The sequence below is a fragment of the Varroa jacobsoni genome, unplaced genomic scaffold (assembly GCF_002532875.2).
Source record: "Varroa jacobsoni isolate VJ856 unplaced genomic scaffold, vjacob_1.0 scaffold_932, whole genome shotgun sequence".
NCBI lineage: Eukaryota > Metazoa > Arthropoda > Arachnida > Mesostigmata > Varroidae > Varroa > Varroa jacobsoni.
The window spans coordinates 68695-94794 of NW_019213834.1; the positions used below are offsets into that span (position 1 = coordinate 68695).

Here is a 26100-nt window from a genome sequence, read left to right on the forward strand (position 1 = left end):
TAAACAGTCTGTATTGAGCGGCATTCGTTTCTCGCCGAAAAAGAAATAACCGTCAACACTAGCTAAGGTTCAATCGAAGAAAAGCAACGAAGACAGACGAGAAGTAGTTATTCTTTCGTTCATTGTAGATAATCTCCTCGTGCGTGTCGGCTCATTCAATATGTTTAGCTTTTGGAAATATTTTTTCGTTTTTCGAAATTCGATTGCGGTAACTGCTCGTGTTGTTACTGCCTTTTTGGTTTTCGGTGCTGTTACATGAAATGAATGAACCAGTTGACAGCTAACGAAGTTATCACGTGTCCTGAAGTGTCTGATGTCCGTCCTGTCCTATTTGACAGGCTGGAAATCGTCCCAACAGCCCCCAACGGGACAGCGCTACTTGCAGCGTCGATGAGGGTTCGGTCGGTGATGTATTGTGCCAGATCGGCCGGTGTGATGAATCCAAGATCACATCAGTTGCTTAATGATGGGAAATCAATGAGAACGTCGGAAACACAGAGAAGGAGATAAGAGAAAATAGAATAAATGACAGTGAATATAGTCACAAAAAAAAAGCAATGAGACTATTTAAACTAAGCGGCTGTCGGAATAAATAACGTTTGATGTTTGTAGTTAACATATAGTATCTCTATGCGTACTATTCCGACTAACTGACTGATTCAGAAGCAAGCGAATGTGATAGATTATGTTAAAACAATTTCGCTTTATAGTGCGAGTCCCGTGGAGTACAAAAATAGGGTTTTTTATTGTGTTTTTGCATTTGTTGTTGTTGTTGTTGTTGTTGAAAATTAGAAGCGTCTGAAAACGTGGCTGACTGCTGTAACGAGCAAATTGATTTTTCTTCGTGCCATAGTTAAAGCTCGCATAGTTCGATGCTTGCGTGCCGCCTGTTGAATTTACTGTGTTAGCTTAATTGCTGTGAACTCTTCATTTGACGATCCATATACGGTACTGAGAGGATACGCTATAGTAGTTACGCTCGGCTCAACAATACAGCGGGCAAACGAAGTTAGCCCCCTCTGTCATTTAACTATTAAAGCGTAGAAAATTACTACTAAAAAACGAGTTCGTTAATTCAGTACGGTCGTTATAGTTTCTCGTTAAATCCACCGCGTGTGTAAAAGTCTATAATTGCACTGGAAAAAATACATCCTATCGACGGTAAAACGAGTGACGAACAAACTGCACAAGCAATAGAACTTGTACAGTCTGCAGACGTTACTTTGAAGGCATTTTGTTACTTCAATACAAGATAGGAAGCATCCTATCGCCTGCTGTGATTAAACCCTGACCATCGCAAACAAATTATGCTTCCCAGACGTCAACCTACCTCTGGGTGATCAAACTGTCCATCGTAGCAAGTGTTGATACAAAAAAGGTTAGGTAGAGAACCCATGGCGTAGAGTCTCATTGCGGAACAGGTTATTTCTTAATTGTAGGCCGACGGACACGACTTCCGTCGCCACCATTACAATCATGACTATTGTTGACACTGTGATTTTAGTAATTGACTGTAGTAGATGATAAAAGCGACAAGATGTAACCGGCTGGCACTCGGATGAATACTCTCATATCACTACTACGGCTACCAATATAGTGGCTCATAGTGTATAAAATTATTATCGGACAAAGTACGAATGGGACCGGGTGGTTTGACAAAATCTCTGGGACGCGCGCTGCTTTCTTGGGAAGCGTCGTTGCATCCGATACTCAAATTCTCTTTAGTTTTTTCTTGTCCAGGGGTCCCGATCTCCAAAATAACGACACAGGGATAACAACACATCGGCGGTAAGTTGCATCGGGTTCCGACTCTGATTTTTTTGGCTCAGAGCTGCTCATGTTGTTATTGCAGATTTACGTTGATCGTTATCGTGTAACGGTCGCGAAAAAAAAAGAAACCCACCACGAAATGGAGGCCGTCTTTGGCTTTCAACGATGGTGAACAGCATTAGCAGCCACAGGGGCATCTAATATTAGCCCCTTTTTTATCTTTGGACCGTGCCAGCTCGTGCGGACCACCGCGGCCATCTAACAGCGTTGCGTATTGCTGTTTCAAAAATGATCACCCGAAAATGCCCTGTTTGTTCGGGGTGCATATACATTAGCTACATATATTTCATAATAGTGTATGATGGTTGTGGGGTTGCTGGCTGGTTTTGTCTTGTTTATCGGTTTACGTCCGTGCAGTCGTAATCGAGTCTAGGTGAGCACCAAATATCACGCTCGATTTATTTATTACCGATCGTTTGTTTGTCCATTTACCTATTAAAGTTTCCGTCGATATTATATAGGCAATCCGATTCGTAACGGGATCCAGTGAAATAATCAGCATACCGTATACGTATTGTTAACAGGTGGTATGCATACGTTGCGTTGTGAGAAAAGTATTGACCATTTTTCTAGCTAGATGGCAAAAGATAGAAGTTACCTATCTCGGGTAATGTAAGCCATGTTTTATTCGCATTGGTAGTAGATTCGCGAAAATATTCGGAAGGCCTTAATTAAGGCCTGAGGTAGAGTGCCTTAAGGATAAGCGAAACTTCTACAAAGATTCGCCTAATTTTACGACGTTATCACGATAAAAGCGTACATGCTGCTCAGGCCTATAAAGATGCGTGACGTTTATGATCAGGGTGTTTTATTAAAAGAAACGGTCCAAAGATAGATTTGTCGGTTTCATTCTGAAAATGCCGATCTAAATGGTACTTCTCGTGATGGCTGACCAATTACGAAAGAAAAAAATTGATGAAACTATTGCGAAAGTTAAGCAAGACCGATCCGTGAGTAGCCATGATATAGCCAAGGAACTAACATATTTACCATTAAATCATTTTAAAGTGCTTCAAGAAAGGTGCACAAGCAATGTTTTGGCTGTGACACAGATAAATTTACTCGATCGTATTTTCATCCGCAAATATCTACAAAAACGCAGTGGAGTCTGATCATTTCTAACGCGATCGACCACGGGTGATAAAGTGTGCTCCATAATCTGTCAGGATAGAAGCGGCAAAGAAAATGATGCCAAGTCCTTGATGAGAATGGCGAGAGATCGTGCATTATGAGCCGGTGCCGCTTGACAAAACGCCTGATCCGGATTTCTACTATCAACAGCTGACAAGCTTAGACTAGAACGGCTGACCACGGAAGGGATCGTATTCCGCCGTTACAATCTCAGACCAGATACATATTAAACTGTCCGGCAAGACTTAGTAATGTAACTTGAACAATGGAAAAACATTGTTTCACTTCTGGCTTGGAAATAGCTATTCCTTTTCTCCACAGCCCAATATATAGGTAGCACGGCACGTGTCTGCTTTAAGTAATACCTACGTTTTTGTAACGACCATGTGCATGTTATAAATATTTATTGTGCAATCATTATTGATCCAGTTAAGGAATCCCTAACGAAATCAACATTAGTAAAAAATGTTTGTTTCTTGTGTTGTCTATTTTCGACTTAGTATCATTATAAACGCTACGTATAAAAACAATAATAAAAATGAAAAAAAAAAATCTTGCTGCACATTGACATGTGCTAGTACTCTTCCTCTATCGATCTGGTGGAAACAGCGCGTACGTTGAATTGACAACGACAACACAGCTCAGACGATGACTGATATCAGCAACCGTCATCAACACCATTATTGCCATAGTTAGTGACCATAATTGTGGTCTCACATCAGCTTAAAGGTCAAGCGTTCTTAATATCAATGTTTGCGTTGATCGCACTGCGGAATGAAGCGGGTCGCTCAACTTGGATTTCTTCTGGCCAGGTTGTTGTCGTGTTCTTCACCGGTCGGTCGATTAGCTGGCTCGGAACTTTTTTTAGGGAAAAAGGAGGTGGTACGGGGGTGGTCAGAAGAATCACGTTGACCGTGCATTGTTTCGTGAGAGCGAATTATATATTGTAGCAGCATCGGCGATGGTGGGGTTAGCAGTGATACCAGCACAGGCTGTGCAGAACAATGCAGTAAGTCTTGAAGAACACTGAAGGTGATGCACCATGTCAAGGACAAATTATCATCAATCGCTGCTGCTGCTGCTGCTGCCAACCTTCACGCTATATGCAGCCTTATAATAGACTGTGCTGTATGTTCTACGCACGCGCTTTTATAAATCGTGCACAATGAACTGGCACGTGGTGCGTTGCAGTTCTGTTGCGAAAATTGCCGACATCCTTGTTGGAATAAAGATTTCGCCTTATTTCGGACATTGCCAAGCAATCGAACTGCAGGGAAAGCCTTATCGTTAGTTGCTCCCACGAGACTGCGATTGTCGTTGAGTCCGAGTATAAGCTATCATGACTTGTGGTCCGGTCTGAAAATCTAAAACATTTCGGCTATTTTTGCAGTGTAAATTATATACTGGCAACTGTTAGGAAGAAAAAATTAACAAAAGTCAAAAATCGATCATGCAATGCAAACATGGATGAATAATAATAAGTATTATAAGCGTCTCCCTGTAAATAGTAATACGCACGTATTTGCTTTGCACTTTCTTGACGATGATTCGTAGATCGTCTATCTATCTTTTTAAAGAGTATTTTTAGATTTTAAGGATAATTCAGGCACGTTTCTCTTTACTTGAGATAAAGTTGATTTGAGACCGTAAATAGACATTGTATTATTGAGCTGTGGGTTGCTCAATAGAACAAGCCGCTATCTTTTGTACGTAGATTATGATCAAACCCAAATTCTAGAATAGGCTCGTCCAATAAATGACCGACGTAACATTTTAGTTATACTGGGGATAGAATGTCGTATTGAATTTAAACGTCTAATTTAAAGGTTTATCCATAATCTATCAGCTTGTTGCCAAAAGTACAGAAAAAAAGCGCTAGTGACTAAACGGGTAGATATCGCTTGGATGACAACCAGGAGCGTGTCCGATAGTACTCCGTTTTAAGGTTATGATAAAAGCAAACGCATGTTGCATAAACTTATGTGCGTAGAGAGGAGTCTACTCAATTACTGTTTATCCTGGTCCTTCTTCGGTCATTGGGTGTCTATTCATAGTTCCGAAAAACGCCCACTTTGTCGTTCGTTACATAAGTTCAGGACTCAGAACCTATGTGGTTGTTATGGTAATGCATAATGCTAATAATAACAATGACAGCTTAATAATCCTCCATCCGTAAGTTGTTGCAACTCCCTATGAATCCTAGTTACGATACGATGCCGATGGTCGCCAGTTTTCTGTCAGACAATAGCTACACGGTAAGCAGGAGAGCTGCGAACCGTTGTATGGATTTGCCGATTTGCGTCACTACAATTATAATGTATCTAGTTGAAGCAGCTGGTGTTGTTATTAGTTTTTTTCCCATTCGTCTGTTAGTTGGTCTCTTCGCTCAATGTTTCCCCCAAATCCACTCAGTTTGTTCTTAGTGAACTAGCAGATATTAACTACCCCCGGTGCAGTGAACATGGCTGTAATACCACCATCGGCTGATCGCTGACTGGCCGGTGTACGGCGAACATAACTGTACATACTGAAAATCGAAGGCGAACGAATTTCGGTAGCTCGTATGTTTATGTCTGTATCTGTTCGCTCGCTTATCCCATCGACCAATGCAATATCTGGCCAAGTACCGGGAGGCGACCAAGTAGCGGTCACGCATGCCCTAATGTCGACTGGACCGGCTGGCTTAAAAGGGAATGGTCACTGTATCATACTCGAACAGCAAATCTGGCAAATTTTCATTCTACTATTGCGGACTGTCTCTGAGAGAATTTACTGATAAGTTACGTTCCTTTTTGGCGCGATTGCAGCTTCCGCTGTTTTCCTCCACGTTTTCACAGGTAGAGAGAGAGAGAGAGAGAGAGAGAGAGAGAGAGAGAGAGAGAGAGAGAGAGAGGAATACTGGTCTTTGTCTCATGCTATAAATGTGTGGACAAATCACACGGACCAAAACCACTGAATGTGGGGCTTTAGTGCCGATCAAGCAACGGTTTTCTCGGGTCCCATACTTGAATTAGCTGTAAGACCGTATGAATAGTGGACTGATCGTATTCTATTGTCGTTTGGACCTGACAACTCTCGATTTGTTGTTGCTCGGTCGTAGAAAGGTACCACATTGTTTGATTCGCCTGACCTGTAGAGTTTGCAGCAATGATGACTGATACTTAAGCGTATTACATACCGTCACCTTTACTAATTGTTTGTGTGATTTGCGTCTCTGTGCTAACCAGGTACTCTGACTCCTTTAACAATATGGCACAAACCTATCCTGTTTATATTGTACGCATCAGGTTTTCGCATTGACAATTGACGAACGCTGATATATATATACGATTTTGGCCGTTTTCATAACGCCCACGTATGAAAAATCATCAGTGTTAACGATTATAAATAACATTAATGGCATACAGGCAGCAAAGATATGGTATAACAGTGGTGAATAGTTTGACCTGACACAATGAACTCGAGCACCCTGTTGGACGTCCAGCGCTGTTTAAATATTTCCGAGCAATGCCTGAGTCCGGACCATGGTCTAGCAACGAGTGCATTATGAATACGGGAAACGGCTGAGATCGCCCAACGGAAACTGACACGGGAACTCGAGGCAGACTCTGCTATACAAAGCCGTAAATAACTTGATATAAAATAATAATAAATTATCAATTGAAGAGTGTCCAACACAGAATCACTTCATCAGGGTATCCAACGGGAAAAAAATGTTAAAAAAAATACGTATTTTATTTTTATATACATATATATATATATGAATATCACCTCTATAATTGTTTCAGGTACCCCCTGAAATGACCGCTTCCTGTAAAAAAACATGCGGCTTTTCATCGTGAACTAGCATTGTCTAAACGTTACAAACAGACTTGATTAGAGACCTTTTTGCTGGAACTGTCTCGCCTATAAAACTTGTGACACTTATAAAATATGACGGTCGTGTTCGTCATACGAAATTTACGTTCGATTTTGCCTTGATTATTGTTACTTCTTATCCCGTCCGAATCATATCAGGATCGCCGCTGCTCCTGTTGCCCTTATGCTGCTATATAGCAGTCATTTACAGGCATAGCCGCCTTATAGGTATAATAATAATAAGGTAACACGAATTGTAATTCAGTATGTAAAGTACAGGCTGTGCGCACGACACGCTTCGTACCATTTACAAAGCTGCTGTCGTTGCCGTTGTTGTTATCGTCACGATAGCTATATACCTACCGAAAACGAGGAAAACAAATTCCCCTTTCATGCCTACAACATAAGGCGAAACGTGACAATGATGGTGATAAGCCTAATAATAGTAACAATCGGGATAATAGCAATATCTTAATTGCTCTGTTTTTAACAGTGGTATGACAGTGGCAGCAGCGCTAATGGGATAGTGCGGAATCAGGCCCGATCAGAGTTTCAGTTCCGGCTGTGGTTCTAACGGTCTTTGCTAGAGTCCAGTGTATCTACGTTGTAGTATCACCTACGTTCTGACATTCACCGAACAATGCCTTTACGCCGATTACTGACGACTGCGTGATCGGACCCAATCTGATTGAGGAACACTAAATTACAAACGACAACGGAAAAATAACAATCCAAAGAAAAGATACGGCACGAAACTATAATACATCGAGAAACGACAGACTAGAAGACGAAAGTAGCCACGAATATTGAGATTGGGTAATTTTAGTTGTTTGGTTATTTTCCATTGATGCAGGAAGGTACATTCGTTTCCTAGTGCTACTATCATCGATGGGCCGTCAATGGCTGTTGACAAATAAATGGGTTTAATCCAATGAACGAACGAAGACGTCAATGATGAGGACCCTATGTTACGGCGCCTTGGTACCGTGGCGTTTCCTTTCGAAGATATTTTGATTGATCGGTTTTAATACAATTTATCGAACTACGTTTTTCTAGTACTTGTGGAATAATTTGATTGTTCGTGATATGGCATTCCTGTTGCTTGACGCCACTGCCGCTAGCCATGTTTTCGTGTTCGGACGCCGGGTGACCAATATTTAAAGTTGCCATATTACTTCTTCGTGTTGTTTACCATCCTTGGCTATACTACCGTATTTGTATAATACTATTATGGTTGTATATAAACAAAGCTGTTCAATAATACGGTTCTTTCTTTTGCTTGTTGGGTGTTTTTAAGGCCCACTCTTCGAGAGTAAAAATGCATAATTAGTTTCTCAGGCAACTGGGATATCCTATATGCAGTTGACGATAGGCAAAATCATAGCATGTGAGGAAGCGTAACGAATGAGTGCGGTATTGACAACTTTTATCGCCTATTGGGTGACAGCTTAGGAATAGGATCGCCCTAACCTGATTCTCTTCACACGTTTCCCTGGCAGGATAGCAACGCGAACGTCTCAATTTGTTCGTCTAGTTAAGCCCAAATAGATTGGTCCTCTATTTTTTTTTTTTTTTTTCGGAGAATACGATCGTAGACCTTTTTGCACGATTTACGTTACCGAAACAGCGTGCCCCATAACAAAGACGATCGATATAGGAGTGTCGTAATGATTTTGAGAGGAATTATAGGCCTAAAATAGTTACAGATAGGGCTCTCATTTCCAAAAACAGTTTTTAAAGCAATTAAAGTGTGGCTTTAATATATCCGTAACATGCGAGCTACGTATATGCAGATGTATCAGTGTCTGTTAGTTCAAATTTGACTTGTCGTATTAAGTAGGTAGATATATGCGTAACCAATGCGCTGCCTAGCGAAGCTAACACCCGTTTCTATTTAATAGGAACATTTAATATTTCCAAACCAAAGAGACCTTTCCCTCGGAGCTTTCCTTTTTCTACGACTAATCGGATGCTGCCTTTCGAATCTGATTTTTCTCTGCCAATATTGACTCAGTTGACTGATCGTTTTGATTCTACGCCGTAAAACAATTGCATTATTAGCGACTGCTGCGTTGCATTACGATACGTTACTGCTCCAATCAAAAACAGAGCCCCATCCAGCGGTCAACTGTTCACCTCAGCCAACACGACGAGCGCATTAACACAGACTAGACGTGAGTCCTGGCATAGCTCGGCAAGTAATGTCCGCCTCAACAACCTCCGCAGACCATGTAATCGAGATATTTTAGTGGACGTTTGTGTTCGTTCGTGGGTGTATGTACGCATGCATGCATGCATGCATGTATATGCGTGTGATTAGAAGCGTCTACATCTTTGTGCATACACGACGCTCGCATTGTCTTTTGCTATCTACTATACCACTGCTACCAGCTAGATTTTCCTATCATTAGTCGAATGGGGGTAGGTCGGACGAGCTAAGCCAAATATGCAGGCAGAATGAACGCTATTTGTCTCCCATTGTAGCAGCAGCAACATGCCTGGCTACCGACTGGACTCGCTGATATTCGTCGGTAACAACACTGTTTTTCCTGCAGCTATTGACGTTTTCATCTTCTCCAGCCATCCGCCTTCTTTTGTTGACAGCCGTGGTTTCTTTTATCGCCATTGCTGTCCTCGACTGCAATTGTCTGCTTGCGAGAAATCAATCACGTCTACGCTTCAAGTGATAAGCAGCGTATTTTTTGATCTCCATCGGATTTTTTCCGCTTTACAAGTTCACGTTGTACCTTCTTGTCTCACTTTCTGTTTCCGCCATTCTCCTCTCCCTGTACCCCTCTCACTCCAATTGTACGACTCTCCCTGTCTTTTGTCGCAATCACTTTGATATCTGTACATTCTCGCGATCACGCCGGCCGGCCGGCCAGCGTTTCTTTTTCCGTTTTCTTGTATCGGCTCTGGAATGAGTAGCTGATGATTCCGGAAGTAACTGATTGAAGATATGAATCTGCTGTAGTTAACAACGATCAAATGAATAAACGAATCAACCAATAAATGAAGCCGGTCACAAAACGATCACAGAAAGCAAAAAGACGCCGACGTAATTACGTACTACTAGAGGGGGGGGGGGGGGGGGGGGCTCGTAATAGCGGGTCATGAACCAAATACGTTTAATGGTGGCGGCATCAAGAGGATTTGAAGCGATACAGCGGGTAGTACATGCTCACACCATCCTTCTTTGAAAAAAAAGAATAAAATGCAGGGGTGCTCATCTTTTCCCTATCATCACTGAAAAAAACATCGGTACCTTTGCTAATGCAGGAGAAAAATGCGGGCGGACCATGATTCTGATAGGTGAGCGATGCCTCTTACAGGACGAAATGCAGTGTTTAGTAATGGCTGGTACTCCTGTTTTGTGTCTACCAATTGACTATTATGTCCCTTGTTCGTACTATACATATAATTTATCTTCTAGCTTTTCAATTGATATCGATAATTAAAATTATTAGCGTCGAAATAACGATTACTATTATATTAGTGGCCACTATTGCCGAGACGTACGTGAAAATGGCGTCACCAGTGTCATAGAAAACTAAGTGTGTTTTTGAATTGCGCGCTGCTCGTCCTCAGACGCTATCACCGCATAATACTGTAACTTGCAATTGACCGTCATTTTCGTTGTCGTCCTTCTACTGAAAGGGATCAAAGAAGAGGAACTGGAATTGACTCCTTCGATTTCTTTCGTTTTGCCGCTAAAAGTGTTCCACTAAATTTTGGGACGCCGTGAATTAGCTTCGGCGGCAAATGCAGTCGCAGATGGCGTCGGAAATAAAGTGAAATTTGTTTGCATTACAGCCGTTGATAGAAGAGCTGATTTTCCTTCTAGAATAACGAAATATGAGCTTCAGTGCAAGAAATGCTTGAGGTACTGATAACCGTTGTGGAACGGAGACGGTGACAGCTTTGATAACAACGACGATGTTGTTGCAGCTCGCGTTGAATTAAATGAGTAAGACGTTTCGTCAGGTGTGACTTGTCCACTCGCTCGGGCACTTCCATCAGTTATAATAACAGTCAAAATAGTAGAGGTACTAAACAGTACTATTAAGTTTTACGATTTTGTTAGCTCCTGTTTTTCCCTGATTCAAGTAAGCCGTACGGACATGCGAGAGTTTGGTAGCAATGGCTACGAAAATTGGGTTTTGTTAGCTGACAAATGGCGCGCCGCGTCCTGAAGCACAGCGAGCGAAGACGATGCAGGGGAACGCACGCGAAACCTTTGTCTGCTGTGGAACAAGACATAGCACTAACGTATCTTCAGTAACGACTTCGGTAGCTCTACTTAGCAATTTGTTGTCCACCATCAGCTTCAATGAGGGCTGCCGCTAGTGCGTTCTAAAGTTGAACAACGACCCGACGTCTGGCATGGTCCCGTGCATGCACTGCACCCGTTCGCAGTGCCGCTGGCGGTAACACTCACGAACGTCGCCTGCGTATATCCAACGGTGTCAAAAAGCAAAAGATACCGAAAAAAAAGCTGAAAGGAAAGAGCTCACTGCTAGGCAACGACTTGCGGCGTACTTTCATTAGATACCGCGTTGCTTTTCCGAGCCTTAACGGCCGTAGGATCACTGGTCAATTCATTATTACAGCTACTAATTTAATAGGACGTAATATTGCGATGTCACAGAACGGCCATACCTAGTAGACAACGGTAGCTAGGACGAATCGTAAGGTAAAAGCCGAAATGGTTATTTGGTTTCTACTGACGGAGGTTTGTAGACGTTCAGTGCATGTAGCTCTTTCCTTGCTGCTGCCTGGACTCGAATGGCTGCTTATATTGCTATCTGCGAGTTCCTTCTGACGAATCTATGGTTAAAAATATTCGGCATCGATTAACTTCGCCAGCATCACCACCAAGAACGTACCAAATTATATAGATTTAATTAACAATTGCTAATAGCAAATAATAATTGTACAATAGTAACGACATGTGTCAAAGGGTTTTTGCATGGGCAACCTAGACACAGATATTGTCTGTTGAGTTTATCAGTTTAACAGGTATGTGGAACTCATTCAGTTCTAGTATTTGCTTACTCAGGCCCCATGCCCTTAATACCGCATTTGCGACAGCTTCGTCCTCTTTTACCAGACTCGCACGAGGCGGCGTGTTGATTATGAATGAGGACTAACCATTTTTTGCTTACTCAGTTAGGTCAAATCTTAGAGCGTTGAGGTTGGCTGGTCGAATTTTTCGAGTACATATGTACGAATATTGCACGGTGGAACAAAAATACTTTTGCCCCACAAAGGCATACAGGCAAAAAAATTTAAGCGTGAAATTCGGAGAACGTTAAGCCTACAACTGTAAAGAAACTGGCTTACTACTGAAGCAGCATCCATAGCAACGGAAAAGCTACTTTCGGTTCTATCGGAACGTGCACATTTTCCCATTTCTATATTTAAATCTTTCCCCACTATAACTGTGTCCTTAATTAAATCCATGTTCGTACCATCGTGAAGTTCGTAGTCGTAACCACAACGCTAACTTCAAATTCTTTAATCTGAGCGGGGCTAAGGCACCGGCGATGGTTATAGTAGCAAAGCGATTTCCGTTATGTCCGTGTTACGTAGTCAATCCTCACAATTGCTGCTCTTCAATTCAACGAAGAACGAAGTGTCAGTCTGTTACTACTGAAAAAAAAACGACTTTTCGACACTTTTCTGTCATTAGCATTAGTGAAGTGCTGCAGACTTTTCAAGTTCGTGCTGTAAATCTTTGGCGGCTAAGTTGTCTTCATCGCTTATTAGTTTCTGCGTCGACTGATTTGACAACACGTTCATAAATTCGTGAGAGTTACGTTTGTTTATTGAAGCTATGATAACACGTCGAATGGCTGCTTCGGCGATAAAGGTGCGGCCAAAGTCTTTCCTTTTTTTCCCAAGCCAGGCCAGTCGAATATAACGTAGTGGAGTACTTTCAGAAATAGCGGATAGTTATAATAGCAATAGTATTGTCTGAACGAGGAGCATAGTTCACATTGTTGAAACCGGCCTGCTCTTTCTTCTAGTTCAGGACGGGTTCGACCTGAAAAACATATTACTGTGACGTAGATAGAGCTGCGACCTTATTTTCTGTTTGATCGAATAATCACAATAATAGTAAAACGTTTGAGAAACGCCCACTGCCGTTGCATGCACTTCACCACATCATAAAATCGACGAAATTACGTATTAACCAGCAGAAAATTTAGAAAAGAAAACTTTCTTCTTTGTGTCTTCCGTTTCATATCGTTAGCGCCCGAAACGCTTACTATATAACATGATTTTTTGCCTCTTTCTAGTCGTATCAACAGTATTCTTCTATATGAACGCTACAAAATATTAATAATATGGCCCTTTCAACAACGCATATAAAGCCAATAATGGAAAAAGCCATATTTCCAACTGCTCATTTATTAATTTAGCCAGCAACTATATAAGAGTCGTAGATAAATATAAATATTGATTTTTAGTACTATTAGCGTATAGAAACTATGCATAAATTCAATTGCCCCAGGGTATTCTTCCTAGTTGATCTAGCAGTCGTCATGCCGGATCAGTTATTTTATCAAGTGCACTAGTACGGTGTTTTGGTTAGTTAATCGCTAAACATGGCCAACCTTCATAATCGAAACAATAAACTACGAGAGAAATAAGGCCTCTGTGCGCCGGCACGACGGATGGCATCGCCTTTAAACAATAACGCATTTGACGATTATGTCTGAATCGAACGTAAGGTCGTAGCGTATCCGTTCAGTGGATCGATAATCCACTTCGTATTTGGCCGCCAAAAACGCTGTTCCTCGTTGTTCTTGTTGTCCGTGACAGTTTGGTCTTTAAGGACATCCATGACCCGATCAAGAACAACCGTGACCCACAAATGGGTAGAGAAGCAACGTCAGGCCATTTGCCTGAATGGTGACCGTTCGGGGCTCTCATTTTTCGAAATCAATTGCTATGGAACATGTCTCCTATCATTGACAAGCGCCATATATCTGCATAGTTTTTCTAATGCATACCACTTCAGACATTATAATGGGCTATCTGACCGAAAAAGTATCTAATAAAATACATTACATGTACGTACGCGTTGGAACAGAGTTGCAACCAGCTTGAAGTTTCAGTCGTCTGAATTTCGCAGGGGCTCTGACATTTTGTGTGACAGATGAATTGATCACACCAAAATCGGCCCAATATCACGATACGACTATATCTATAGGCTATTGACGTCACGGCTATCATTTCCGTTCATTTTGCAAATGGAATAAAGACATTTGTAATTGCCGTCTTGACCATAATCAAATTGCTGACTACTATAGTAGCAGCAGTAGTACTAATTCTGGTCGCTGATGGGCGTGACCAGATTGCACAATCCTAAAACGCAAGGGTTTCTTCCAAATTGTACGGTGTCAGCGGCTGTTTGATTCCTTTGAAACGATTGTTTCAAATGTTCAAAGGGTCTTGCCGATTCCCGAGGTGTCGAACATCCTGAGTCATCGTGATACCAGTTACCTGACACTAGACCTAAGACGTTGTAAGAGCAGGTCATCAAAACGGAACAGTGTTTTTTTTCCACGCTAACTAAACTATGCCTGATAGATCGTGGCTGTTCACGGTAAAAATCGACCGAGAAATCACCAATGCAACGATGATGACTGGCATTGGCGTCGTTTTTCTCGAAGTTGTTGTTGTTGATTAGTGTTCTTTGCCCTGTTTTGAGTTACCGAGAGTTTTGAGACGTCTCATTGACTTAGGTCTCGCCGACGTACGTTAACGAACTGGATAAGCCGATTGTTTTTTTTTTATATATATTTTTTTTTATATGTTTTTTTTTATATATATTTTTTTTTATATATTTTATATATAGCGTATATAGTACTCGCTGTAATTCTGTACGGTTTATACATATAGGCAATACTGTGGGGATTAGGTTCAGCTCAATGGCTCGAAGTAGAATGTGCACTTTTCTATACTTAAGCATGCACAGCATAACCGCCGAAACAAGCATAGGCGGTAGAACCGTTGAGATCTAGCGAGCAGCTTCGCAAGAAGTGGATCGACAGAAGTTCTCCGTCTACTCCTAAAAGAGTATAACGTAATCGCATCCTACGACGATATGCCGTCATCAACATAAGCTTGCCGTGCAGACGTCCCACTCTACTTCTCTCATGCACTACACCTGTGCATGAAATCTGGCTCTGAAGAGTAAATTCGAGCAAAGATGCATTTGTAATGCAAATATTTTCTTCGTGCAACAAGAATACAGTACAACTAGACTATATATGGATGAGCGTAAACAGACACACATAAATCGGCCAGGATATGCACGCATGTAAGTGTACGTCAGAAATGGGCATGCACACAAGCCTCACCTTGTAACTCGCAGTAAGTAGCCGGCAACGTAGATCTTTACTGTGTTCTACGTCGTGCCCTAGTCATACACCGCAGGATTGTCGAAGAGAATAAACGCCGCGTGCTTCACGTTAGAATGTTACCCGACATAGGTAGAGGAAGGGTATTCGAGGGGTGTGAAACATAGTTATAGGCTTCAATTGACTGGGTGAGCACATACGTCAAATAGTTATTATTACTAGTGATAGAGTGGTACTGCTAATCCCCTGACGCTTCAATACGTTACGACGTCTATATCGGATCACTGTTTTACGTTATCTGAATCCACTGACAAAAATAAACGGAAAAACGAGGCCAGTTGTAGGCGTTGATTCAATGGTTGATCAGTATCCGATAGAGAAGAAGAAGCAACGAACTTGTTGTGGGTGGTCATTTAGTACAATGCGGATAAATCAGTATAAAAAAAAAGTGTGATTTTAGTTGGCAGTATCGATCGTACGGATGGAACGCGCTTGTACCGATGGTTTGTTCAGGGATGTATTCTCGTTGAGTTATTATAAACCACCAGTGAGATATGATTATGTATTATTTTAGATCCATTGTATATTCTATGAAAGATGATTGCTTTTCATTTGACGCGCTATTGAGTAAAACCGATTGCCCCAACGATCTATTCTAGAGCACATCATCCCAGATTCCGATGGGCAATTCTTAGGAAATTGTTTGCAAGTATCTTTTGAAGCTTTGTCATCCTACGTTGAAAAGTTCGTTCGATACCCATTTCATGAAAACGGGGATATTGTATGGACAAATTTGGATTTTTCGGGCGGATATCACATTGGCTGAAGGCGAATCATAGTGTCGTGCGGCGGCTGGTCGCGTTGCCAAATAATCGCTATGCCTGTGCAATACATGTGTATGGCATAGATATAATACGTGGGTCTAAAAATATATACATTGTATTGTCTATTAAAACGACAACAACAACCAGATGACGGGAGAGGGGTAATAGCATTGGGCGCATTGTTTTAGCTATACTTTGGTGCACTGGCTCTTGCCGTAAAACAGCAGCGTCAAACAAATCGAATGGACCATTTTAGCGCAGCAGGCCACCAAAGTGGAACTGTCGCTCAGCATCAGGCCAAAAACCATGTAGACGGTACTAGTTATGTTAACACTCGATGCGACGTATGTGGACGTAACGGCGTGAACAGTTGTACATGTGGATCGGGTTCCCTGTACGGTGGTCTAGTAGCGGCCTATTGTCGATGGGCAAATAATGTGTGGCACGGGACGGAGGGTAAAAAGTTAGTAGAACAATAGAATAGAGCTAGAGTGGCGCGAGCGAATGGAGGGATTCAACGCTTATCTTTGGATAGCGATTTTGTTGCCAGTTGCTAGCCAAATCACCGTGTATGCTAGTTTCATTGCGAGTATTTCTTCAGCATTGTCGCTGTTAGCTGTCTTGCCAAACTTTTTATATGAGAAATACCCCATCCTGCGTGTGGTCTGTTCATGTAGATCGTTGAGTGTTGCAAAGCTTATTTGATAGCAGCTTGAGTGAGGCTAACATTCTTTTATTTTAAATCGATGATGATGTGAGACGAATTTCTGCACGTTTAACCTTCTACCTTAACAGGCATATACGTATACCTATGGTCATCGCAGTAGCGCCTAATTTCCATGACCACTTACCCAACGAAGCAAATCTTCCGTGCGAGGGAGCCGTTATCAAACTCTTTGCATTATTCCTAACCATACGTACATGTGTGTCGAACGAGGCAGAATGCAACAGTCTTTAAAAATAGTTAACGAATGCTGTATCTATCAAGAGTTTGCTATTTACTAGAACTGTTTAAGAGTTTCTTTTTTTGGTTATCTATGTGTTCGCTAAGCGAGAGACCCTTTCCTCACTTCTGCTCTATCTGCGCTTCCTGCTATTGGTGTTAATGTTGTGACTTGGTCTTTTAGCACTTACGTTCAACGAAACTCCGTTAGGTCGATGAGCCGCTGCGGCGGCCGCCACAATCTCATATGTCGGTCAGCGACACTTTTTATCATTAACAAATCGTAGACGTCGAGGCCTGCAACGTAACCTCTAGACGGAGCCACCGTCGGTTTCAAATGGTGGGAAAAAGGCGCGTAACGCTAGTGGTTTGGCAAAGCTGCTGGAAGCTAAGCAATTAAAGGCGCTATAGAAAAAAAACTGAAGAATGGTCCGAGATGCCATCTAGCGTAGTTCGCTATTTGAATTGTGTAACGATAATACCTGACGAAGAAAGTGCTGCCGTCTTGTGGCCTGTAAGTGTTTGCGTTGTGGATATCACCTTGTTTCTTATCTATTATTATTAGGAATTAGCCATTATTTTTACCGAATTTTTCTATCGTCTTTTAAACATGACACAGCATGGATAGAGCTAAGCTAGTTTCTAAAAGTACTGATTTGGTGTACGCGATGATAAACAAGAAAGCTTATTTAAAGTCATTTGGTAATAAATAATAGGCCTAATATTGGCCTGTCATTGTTTGTGCCATGTTCCTAAACGGACGGAAGTTCATAATCGATCATACGATTAGCATTTAGAAATTCGCCTATCTGGAACACTGGGTCAAGTGCAATCTAGCCGTTGAGGGCGATTAAGCTGAGGCCGTACCAACCTAACCATAGCGACCGGAACTGCTTGATCGAATCGGAATTTTTTTCGTCTTTTGATCTACAATAGGATGTAACTCCACACAGTGATGCATCGTGACGCTTCACCCATGCCGTGTCATGCTTAGTCAATAGCTCGCAACTTTTCCATGTGTGCGCGCTATAATCCACAAAAGTGGGCATAATACACTGTAAGGGTTTCGTCCTAATCTAATTTCATTGTGGCAGCGTCGGCATCGTCATCCTTGTCGGTGTTGTCTGTAAAGTAGGTCGCAAATATCGCAGAAATGGTGTGCGAGAGTGAGGAGGACTAAGTAACAAAGATTATCATCTTTGTTTAATTGAATGCATTGCTTTCTTCACATTATGTTGTATATGAAGTGCTTAGCTGCCGGCCGTACACTAATATGGACTGCGTGGGAGTTGTTGGGAGCCGTCCCGATTGTTCATTGGGTGGACCGCGGCCAAACAGGACTGATTAGTCGAAGTCGCAGTATGCTAGCGTCACTCATGCAGCAATGTACGTTGATAGTACATTATCTGGACTCACTGTAATCAGTCAGCAACTACTAAAATCACTGTTCCTTCTTTTGGCGCCTCGATATTTCAGGATCAATATGAGAAAATCTCAGGACACACCCTTAATGGCGTGCAGTTTCTGGAGAACTTCCTCGCGTTTATCAAGGAGCGTTCTGCCATAGAGAACGAGTACGCCGACAAGTTACGCAAGATGGCGCGGAAGTATCAGCCGAAAAAGGCTCGACAGGGGCTGGTGGAGGAAGATGACACTAATTTCACTACGCACCTGGCTTTCAATGCGATGCTCAATGAAATAGCAGATCTGGCAGGCCAGCATGAGGTCATCTCCGAAGTACTGGTTCAGAACATAGCCAAGGAGATTGCTAGCCTCGTCCGCGAGCTTAAAGACGAAAGGAAGCGCCTACTGGCCGAGGGGAGCAAGTTGCAGCAGAATCTGCAAAGTTGTGTCCAACAGATGGAGAAGTGTCAACGTTCCTATATTAAAGCACATCGCGATGCTGAGAAGATGCAGGAGAAGTATGAACGGGCCGAAAATGATATGCATCTCTCTCGAGCCGAGATCAATGTCGCTAGGCTGTCTTCAATATCTAAAAACCAGTTCTGTGAGGAATCCAAGGCGGAGTACGCTTCACAGCTTCAAAAAACCAACGAACTCCAGGTAAGTCGAAGGGTTTTGTGAAACATAATTTCTTGCCTCAACCTGAGCGCGACCTGTGCAAGCTTCTTGACTGGCTTAACAAGGCTGGTCAGGAGTGACATGGAGTTGGTACCGTATCGAACCTTCACTTTCTTATGGGATTGGTTCGTTATCTTATCTCCTTAGTTATGTTGTATTATTCGGATAATTGTGACTGATAATGATGGTAGTCATGATAATATTAATCGAGTCTTTTGAAAGGCACAAAAAATTATAAAAGGCAGTCATAATTAAGTTCATTGACCGTTCTGTAAATTTGCTCTCGGTCCGCGCCAGTCGGTTCGCGCAGTTAACCAATAATGGTAAATAGCGTTAGGTACGACAAATAGCAAAAACGAACCAAGCACTTCGAACGTTGCTCTTTCGAAAAACAAATATGTAAGCTATACAAATAACTGTGCCCGTATTGTATAACTCCGACCGTTGACCAAGGCGATATCTTCAATGTAATCATTTTCAGCTATTTGCGCTTAGCGAATATCTACTAGATTGAAGTACGTATTTGAGCCGTATAGCCACGTAGATTCGGACGATATGCCTTTGCTGTTCAATCATTTATATATTATTAATATGTATATATAATATATTTGAATAGTATAGAGGGTATGCTTCAGGTACAGGTTAACAAAGATGTGTACAAAGGTGAAATGCAATACTCGTCTCAACGTTTCTATCACAACCTCATTTCAAGTTTGCTGGCTTGTTTCGTTGCAGCGAATGCACTTCAACGAATACATGCCCCGTGTTTTCAGCGATCTTCAACAGATGGACGAGCGACGAATCACGTGCATTCAAAATTTCATGAAGGAAGTAGCACAAGCCCAGCTCAAGGTGAATCCCATCGTACTGAAATGTCTCAATGAGATTATAGCCGCTGCCGACAAAATAGATCCAGTCAAAGATTCCGAAATGGTCGTTGACAAGTATAAAAGTGGTTTCTTCCCTCCGGACGATTTCCCATTTGAGACTCTGAGCGAAGAAAAGACGAACGGTGCGAGTCTTAACTACAGCAGCGGCGGTCCTCACCACAAAAAAGAGACGCAACGTGGAACGATCTCTTCAAAAATAAAAAAAAGGACGCTTCTTTCTACAATATTCGGCCCGTCGAATAAGGTACACTCAGAATATAACGAGTACAACAGCGTTAACTCACAAACTATTGGTTGCTCACGATAGAGTTTATAGCTCCGATATCGAACCCAACAAAATTAAATCGATGATTATTTTAGTCCTAAAATTCGACAAGTTTAGAACGTTTAGTTGTTGTACCTACTTCATTACCGCTTGTTGTCATATGGCACCTGCAATATAGCCCAGATCTAGCAGAGCAGTTTCTAGGTGTTTTTTGATGATGTTGAAACTTTTTAGAGTAGAGACAATTCTACATTGATGACTCTATCAAAACAAATACATATTTGTATTAAACTTTAGGAAAGATAACAGTTACTTGAGGATGTAACAATAAAGCTGCTTCAAGTACGCTGTCAGTCTGTGCCATTGTTATTATCGCATTATATGAGTTGGACGCGCTAACGAAGTTCCTTGCTCTTATGTCTCTGCAATCAAACAAATCGTCATCATCACGGATGACTACTGACGCGTCATTGGCTGTAAGTATCCCGGCTGCCTTGTGAACATTCAGCCCCTGAGCCTGTCCTAGGTGTGAGGTCGAATCAGTTACTTCAGCGTAGTGCATTTTCTCCGCTGTCCTGTGTGGTAAAATAATATACATTAATAGTTACCATAGTTCTAGCTAGACGGTGTGGAGTGAAAGTAGTTGTGCGAGCGGAACATGAGCGATTGTTTAAACAACCCATAGTCACATTGCTTGAATGATCAGCGCATGTTTTGGTCCAGATGGTTTGGCAACCCCGACACGTTGGCTACCCGGGCGTCTTTACTTCTTAGTGCAAATCTATTATATATATATATAGCGTATATGCGTGTCCGAGCATTACACGTGCATTGTATCCTCCATAATTTTTACACCAGTCTCATTTCCCACCTCATGTATTCCCCTCAGTCATGCTTTCATAATGCTCAAAAATGTTCGTTACTTTTCAACTTCTAGTTGTAAATATTAGTGTCGATTGGGGCTGACGTACACAGCCAATGCGTCGACTCGAAACTGGTTATTCCGCCTTGCATTAAAGAGCTATTTACGAGAAACTGTCGTTTTCGGTCGTTACCTGGTACACACAGCGACAGCTCAAAGGGTGGCGTCTGCTAGTCGACTTCCTGGCCAACTTGATTCGCAATATTTGATCCCTTGCAAAGATCAGCGTTTTCATCCGATCGTTAGGTGAACGAAACTTTGGTGGATAGCGGTATTTGACTTGTTTCGTTGTCAACGACGATGGCCAGCGTGATTTTTTGTGCTTCGATCAGCAGCTCGCATACCGTTGATTCGTCAATAACGACGACCTAGACGATATCCCCAAAATCGTACATAGTAGTTGCGGCTTTAGTCATCGTACTATGGAATTGTGATGGTGAGCTATATGGATGGGAGTCCGGCCCCGTAGTTCCTGTCTGATCGAACGAACTTTTACGAGCAGAATTGCGGAAGATGAGGAAGACATCAGAAGAGATGTTGTTTCTGGCCGCTTGCCGTCGGTATCCGCTGCTAGATCACCTTCGATTACGATAGTCGGTGGTTACGGTGAATGCCGTCATCAGCATGTGCATCTCCGTTATGCCACGCTACGTCAGCTGGTCGGTGGCAGTTGACACCGATGTCGTTACGTCCGTTCGATGCACGATGAAGAATACAATGAAACGCGTTGATCACTTGTTTCATTGCGATCGCCGTTGTCTGTTTCGGTTACGGCAGTTAGAGCGTTTGCAAGCAAGGTAGCTTCTATCTATATTTCTTTCGCTATATTCAACTAGTAACCGATCGCTATGATGTCTGACTATCCCAATGCGTTTCAATGGTATTTGGCGGTACCGGATGCTAGAAACCAGCCTTTGAACCCTACTTAATAGGTGCAGTTCACGCGTTTTGCTGCCGGAGTGTTCTCCGCCTTTCAGCCAGCTAACTAACTGTCCATTGTTTGTCACCTCGTTAATCGTTGACTGTGGTGAAAATACTTCGATATATTGCATTTATTACCGCCATTGTGAGTTTTGGCAAATAGAAATGAGCGAAGACCTATATCCTTATGTCTATAGCTGCGTCAAGCGTCGTATTAGGGTAATGCCGCTCGCAGTCGGTATGCAATAGTGGTTAGCATAGCCAGTGGAGGCCAGTATTGTCAACCGTTGTTGTTAGTTAGACAAATAGTTTCGGTCAAGTAAATGCTAGCATAGAGATGTTTACGAACGTAAATGAATGTCAGCTCGGGTAGCTTTATCGTTTACAGATAAAAAGTTACAAGTTGTGTCGTTGTTGTCCTCATCATAACGATCATACTTTGGTACATCTTAGAAGCCATATTTTAGTTAAAGCTAACTGTTTTGATCAGGAAGGAGACGGAGAAGACGAATTTTGGAAGACGAAGGCACTGGAAAAATGTAGCGATTGAAAGATGTTGTAGCATTGCAGCGCTTCATATATTCCCACTAGCAACAGTGTTCCCCATAAAGCAAGTGCCTTCAGGTCAGCGATTGTTAGCGAAAGTCATACTATTTGCGATTTCTTTCTAACGTGTTTGAGCCTAATCAATAGCATCTATCAGTATATAGCCTTACCAGCCGCTTGCGGCTGATCATTCACACTTCACCCATTGCATTGCAGAACAATCTTGAGGATGCGAAGGATGAGACTTGGTCGGACCTCCCGCCGAATCAGCGGCGCAAAAAGATCCAGAAAAGGCTCAACGATATCCGTGATGAGTTGGCGCACGAGACGAATCAGAAGGATGGCCTACGAAGAATGCGAGAGACGTACGAAGGCAACTCAGCGCTTGGAGACCCAGCATCTCTTGACGCCGAAAGCGACCGTTGTACCAAACGTATTGATAGCTTACACCAGCAGGCACAAAGGTACGTACGTATATATGTATATATATATATATTCAGTGACAACGCACAGTCTCCAGAACGACCTGAAGAGACTTTTCTTCATCATATAAGCAATATCATTGAATAATATAAAGCAAGTGACATCCTAATTATTTTGCGCGACTTCTTTGCCTAGATATCAGAGCCTTCTGAACGAGATCGAGTCCTCGACGCCGGACGCGGTTAAACGACATAGCGGTCACGCTCGCGGCAACTCGATCATCAGCGCCGAGGACACGGGCTCTCTCTCGCGCTCCAACTCCGACGAATCGAACATTCACAACAATTCAGGTACGCACCCCCATCACGTTCACCATGGACACCAGCATCCTCCTAGTGGCAAAGGCTACAGGAGTAAGCATATCGCTTCTAATAGCAGCGGCAAGAACAGTAAAAGCAGCAATGGACATCACATCCTCCAAGGTCATGGGGGCATGCTAAATAGTCATGCTACCCATGGCACTACTAATGGCCATGCCTCTTCCAATAGCGGCATGATGCATAACAGATCCTCGTCCTCTTCGTCAGCGACCTCATCAAATCCTGCTACACCCAATACCCCACATGCTCCTCTGAGTCCTATCAATTCGTTGGTGTGTCCTCCGACGCACACGGTTCATTCGGTAACTACCAAAGCGTCAGCGTCTCCCGAACCGCTCCAGTGTGTTCCGCACGGAATGTCTACGACGGAGCTACATTGCGGACTGTTCAGTGCCGGAGGAATTAGCGGAGAGTGTCACCTCTCAAATGAAGGTGATACGCTATCGCCAAGCAACCTGACGGGTGCTCACAGTATTCCACCGATTGAAGAGGAAGGTAGGCTAGATCAGAAAACGTGCACGCGAACTGCTGCATCGGATCGCACGGCCGAAGAATAATCAGAGGATAAATTTAATCGAAGCACAGGCAAAATCGAATGAAAGAATCGCTCCTTCTCTAAGCAACGAAGTTGCCAATGGATTGGGTGTGACTGACGTGCTTGCAGATTGAATGCTGCGTGTGTTTAGTGCCGGTTAAGATAAATAATTATTTGGTCTAAAAGTCTAGCGAGAAGTAACTTATTAACTTGGGATGGTGTGAGTTTTATGCTACAGATACATTTGATAGTCAACGAATGAAGGCCATTATTTTTACGTCTTTTTTGTTTCGAGTAACACAGGCTCTTTGGAATGGTAAATTTAAGTGTGGCTGGTTGAGCGACATTTCATTTGCCTGTTTGTGCCACTGCGTGTGTCAGTAATGGTTTGTCTGTGATGTCGAAATTTCCTAAAGTACTTAACCCGACGAAAATTTGAACTAAATATATTTCACGATGAATAGCTGAGTGTGTCGTGAAGAAATGCAGCTCTCATGTTGCCTTTCAAGGCACAAGATTCGCTGTGGACGACAAAGCTTTGCAATTTACTAGACGCTTATTGTGACTCTGGAACTATCTATTCTTTGAAACCGTTCAACCTGTCTCTAATTCCATCAGTCACTCGAATAACGTAAACTGACCACTGATATCATTATTACATTGAAGCAACTATTTGCCCTTATCGGTTATATGTTCCGTTCTGTTTGTACATGCATGTCATAAATGTTTTCCATTTTGTTCGTTGTATTTTTTGTTTTCTATTTTCGCTTTATTTGCCTCTTCTGCCGTGACATGTATTCTGCTGTTATGCCATCTGCAATTATTGCTGTGCATCTGCCATACGTGCTACAACGCGTTGTGTGTCGTCTGCTATTGTGGGACTTTTCGGGATGACGAACGGTGTGACGACAGTGTACGCGACGATTGCAGGTGGAGGTGGAAACTACACGGGCAGTTCGAACGGCGATCACGGTGCGTTCAACTCGGAAAGTGGCGTCGGTAGCGGTTCCCTCCGGGACATCGATGATCCGGACTTTGACGCCCCCTGCAACGACGGTGAAAACGAGCCGCTTCCGCCTTTAGGCACCGCCATAGCACTTTATACGTTTCAAGGTAGGCGCACATTTTCTAGAATGTCATCGAGTCTGGTGAACGAACGTGGCATCTCGTAAACGGAATCAATTGATTCGACCGGCGTCTGACTTGTCACCTCAAGTTTGATCTATCAGTTGACCTGCTCACTCGTTGTAAACAAAAGTGTCACCAACGACATTGTCTTATCAGTATTAATCTATGTACGTACCTTGACGCCTAATAATGATTTTGTTGATATGTTTTTTCTTGTCTGTATCGTTCGACACCTCCCAGTATCAAGACTCTATTGGTTTGTGATATCCATTCATATTATTTATTCATCGTTATTAGCCTCGTTAACCTTCGACAATTCTATGTATGTATGTATCTTTGTATTTTTCAGCGGAGAACGAGGGTGCGATATCAATGAACGAGCAGGACGAAATGTACATTGTTGAACTTGATCAAGGTGACGGTTGGACACGAGTAAGGATGCGAAACGGCAACGATGAAGGCTTCGTCCCTTCTTCGTATCTCGATATCACAATGTACAATACTTGCTAGCATGCAGGTGGCGCCAACTTTATTAGCGCAGGAGGTCTATACCTTCGAAAGAACACTAGCCTGATCACTGTTAGTACCATTGTGATTATCGTTAGTGCGGTTACCACTACAACACTATTGATTACCAGCGGCTATTGCATCATGTTGCATATTCAGCCACACTTGCCCCCTAAAACGTCATTGTGGTATTATTAAGTGGTGACGGAACATTTCGACCAGTACATAGCCTGCACATTAGTTATTACTAGTAGTCCAAGTGGTTCGCTGTGCAGACTTTCATCATCCATCATGAATAAGCAATTTGAATGAACGTACTTTGACAATTTCCGTATCTGCAAATAGAGAGGATGTTTGTGGGGATTTATAAGAATCAAGTGGACTTACATGGGCTTGGTAGGTGTGGATCAACTTCACCTACGAAATTCTGCGTTCTCAATATAACACAATCCACGATATTTATTTGTCAGTCTCGATTATGTCCTTGTCAAATGGAAGAGATTCGTGGCGACATTCCTAGAAAAATTATTTCATGGCTACTTT

The 26100-nt window shown here is 42.5% G+C and overlaps 1 protein-coding gene across 1 annotated transcript in view; it reads left to right on the forward strand.

The window, feature by feature from the left end:
• Positions 1-26100, forward strand: part of Cip4 (formin-binding protein 1-like Cip4) — a gene marked incomplete at its 3' end in the record, with an annotated part of 31042 nt that extends 4942 nt beyond the window's left edge. The window contains 6 exon segments of the mRNA XM_086970334.1: positions 18435-19022; positions 19776-20174; positions 22801-23048; positions 23203-23357; positions 24835-25035; positions 25400-26100. Of these exon segments, the coding sequence (XP_086826460.1) occupies positions 18435-19022; positions 19776-20174; positions 22801-23048; positions 23203-23357; positions 24835-25035; positions 25400-25560 (1752 nt within the window).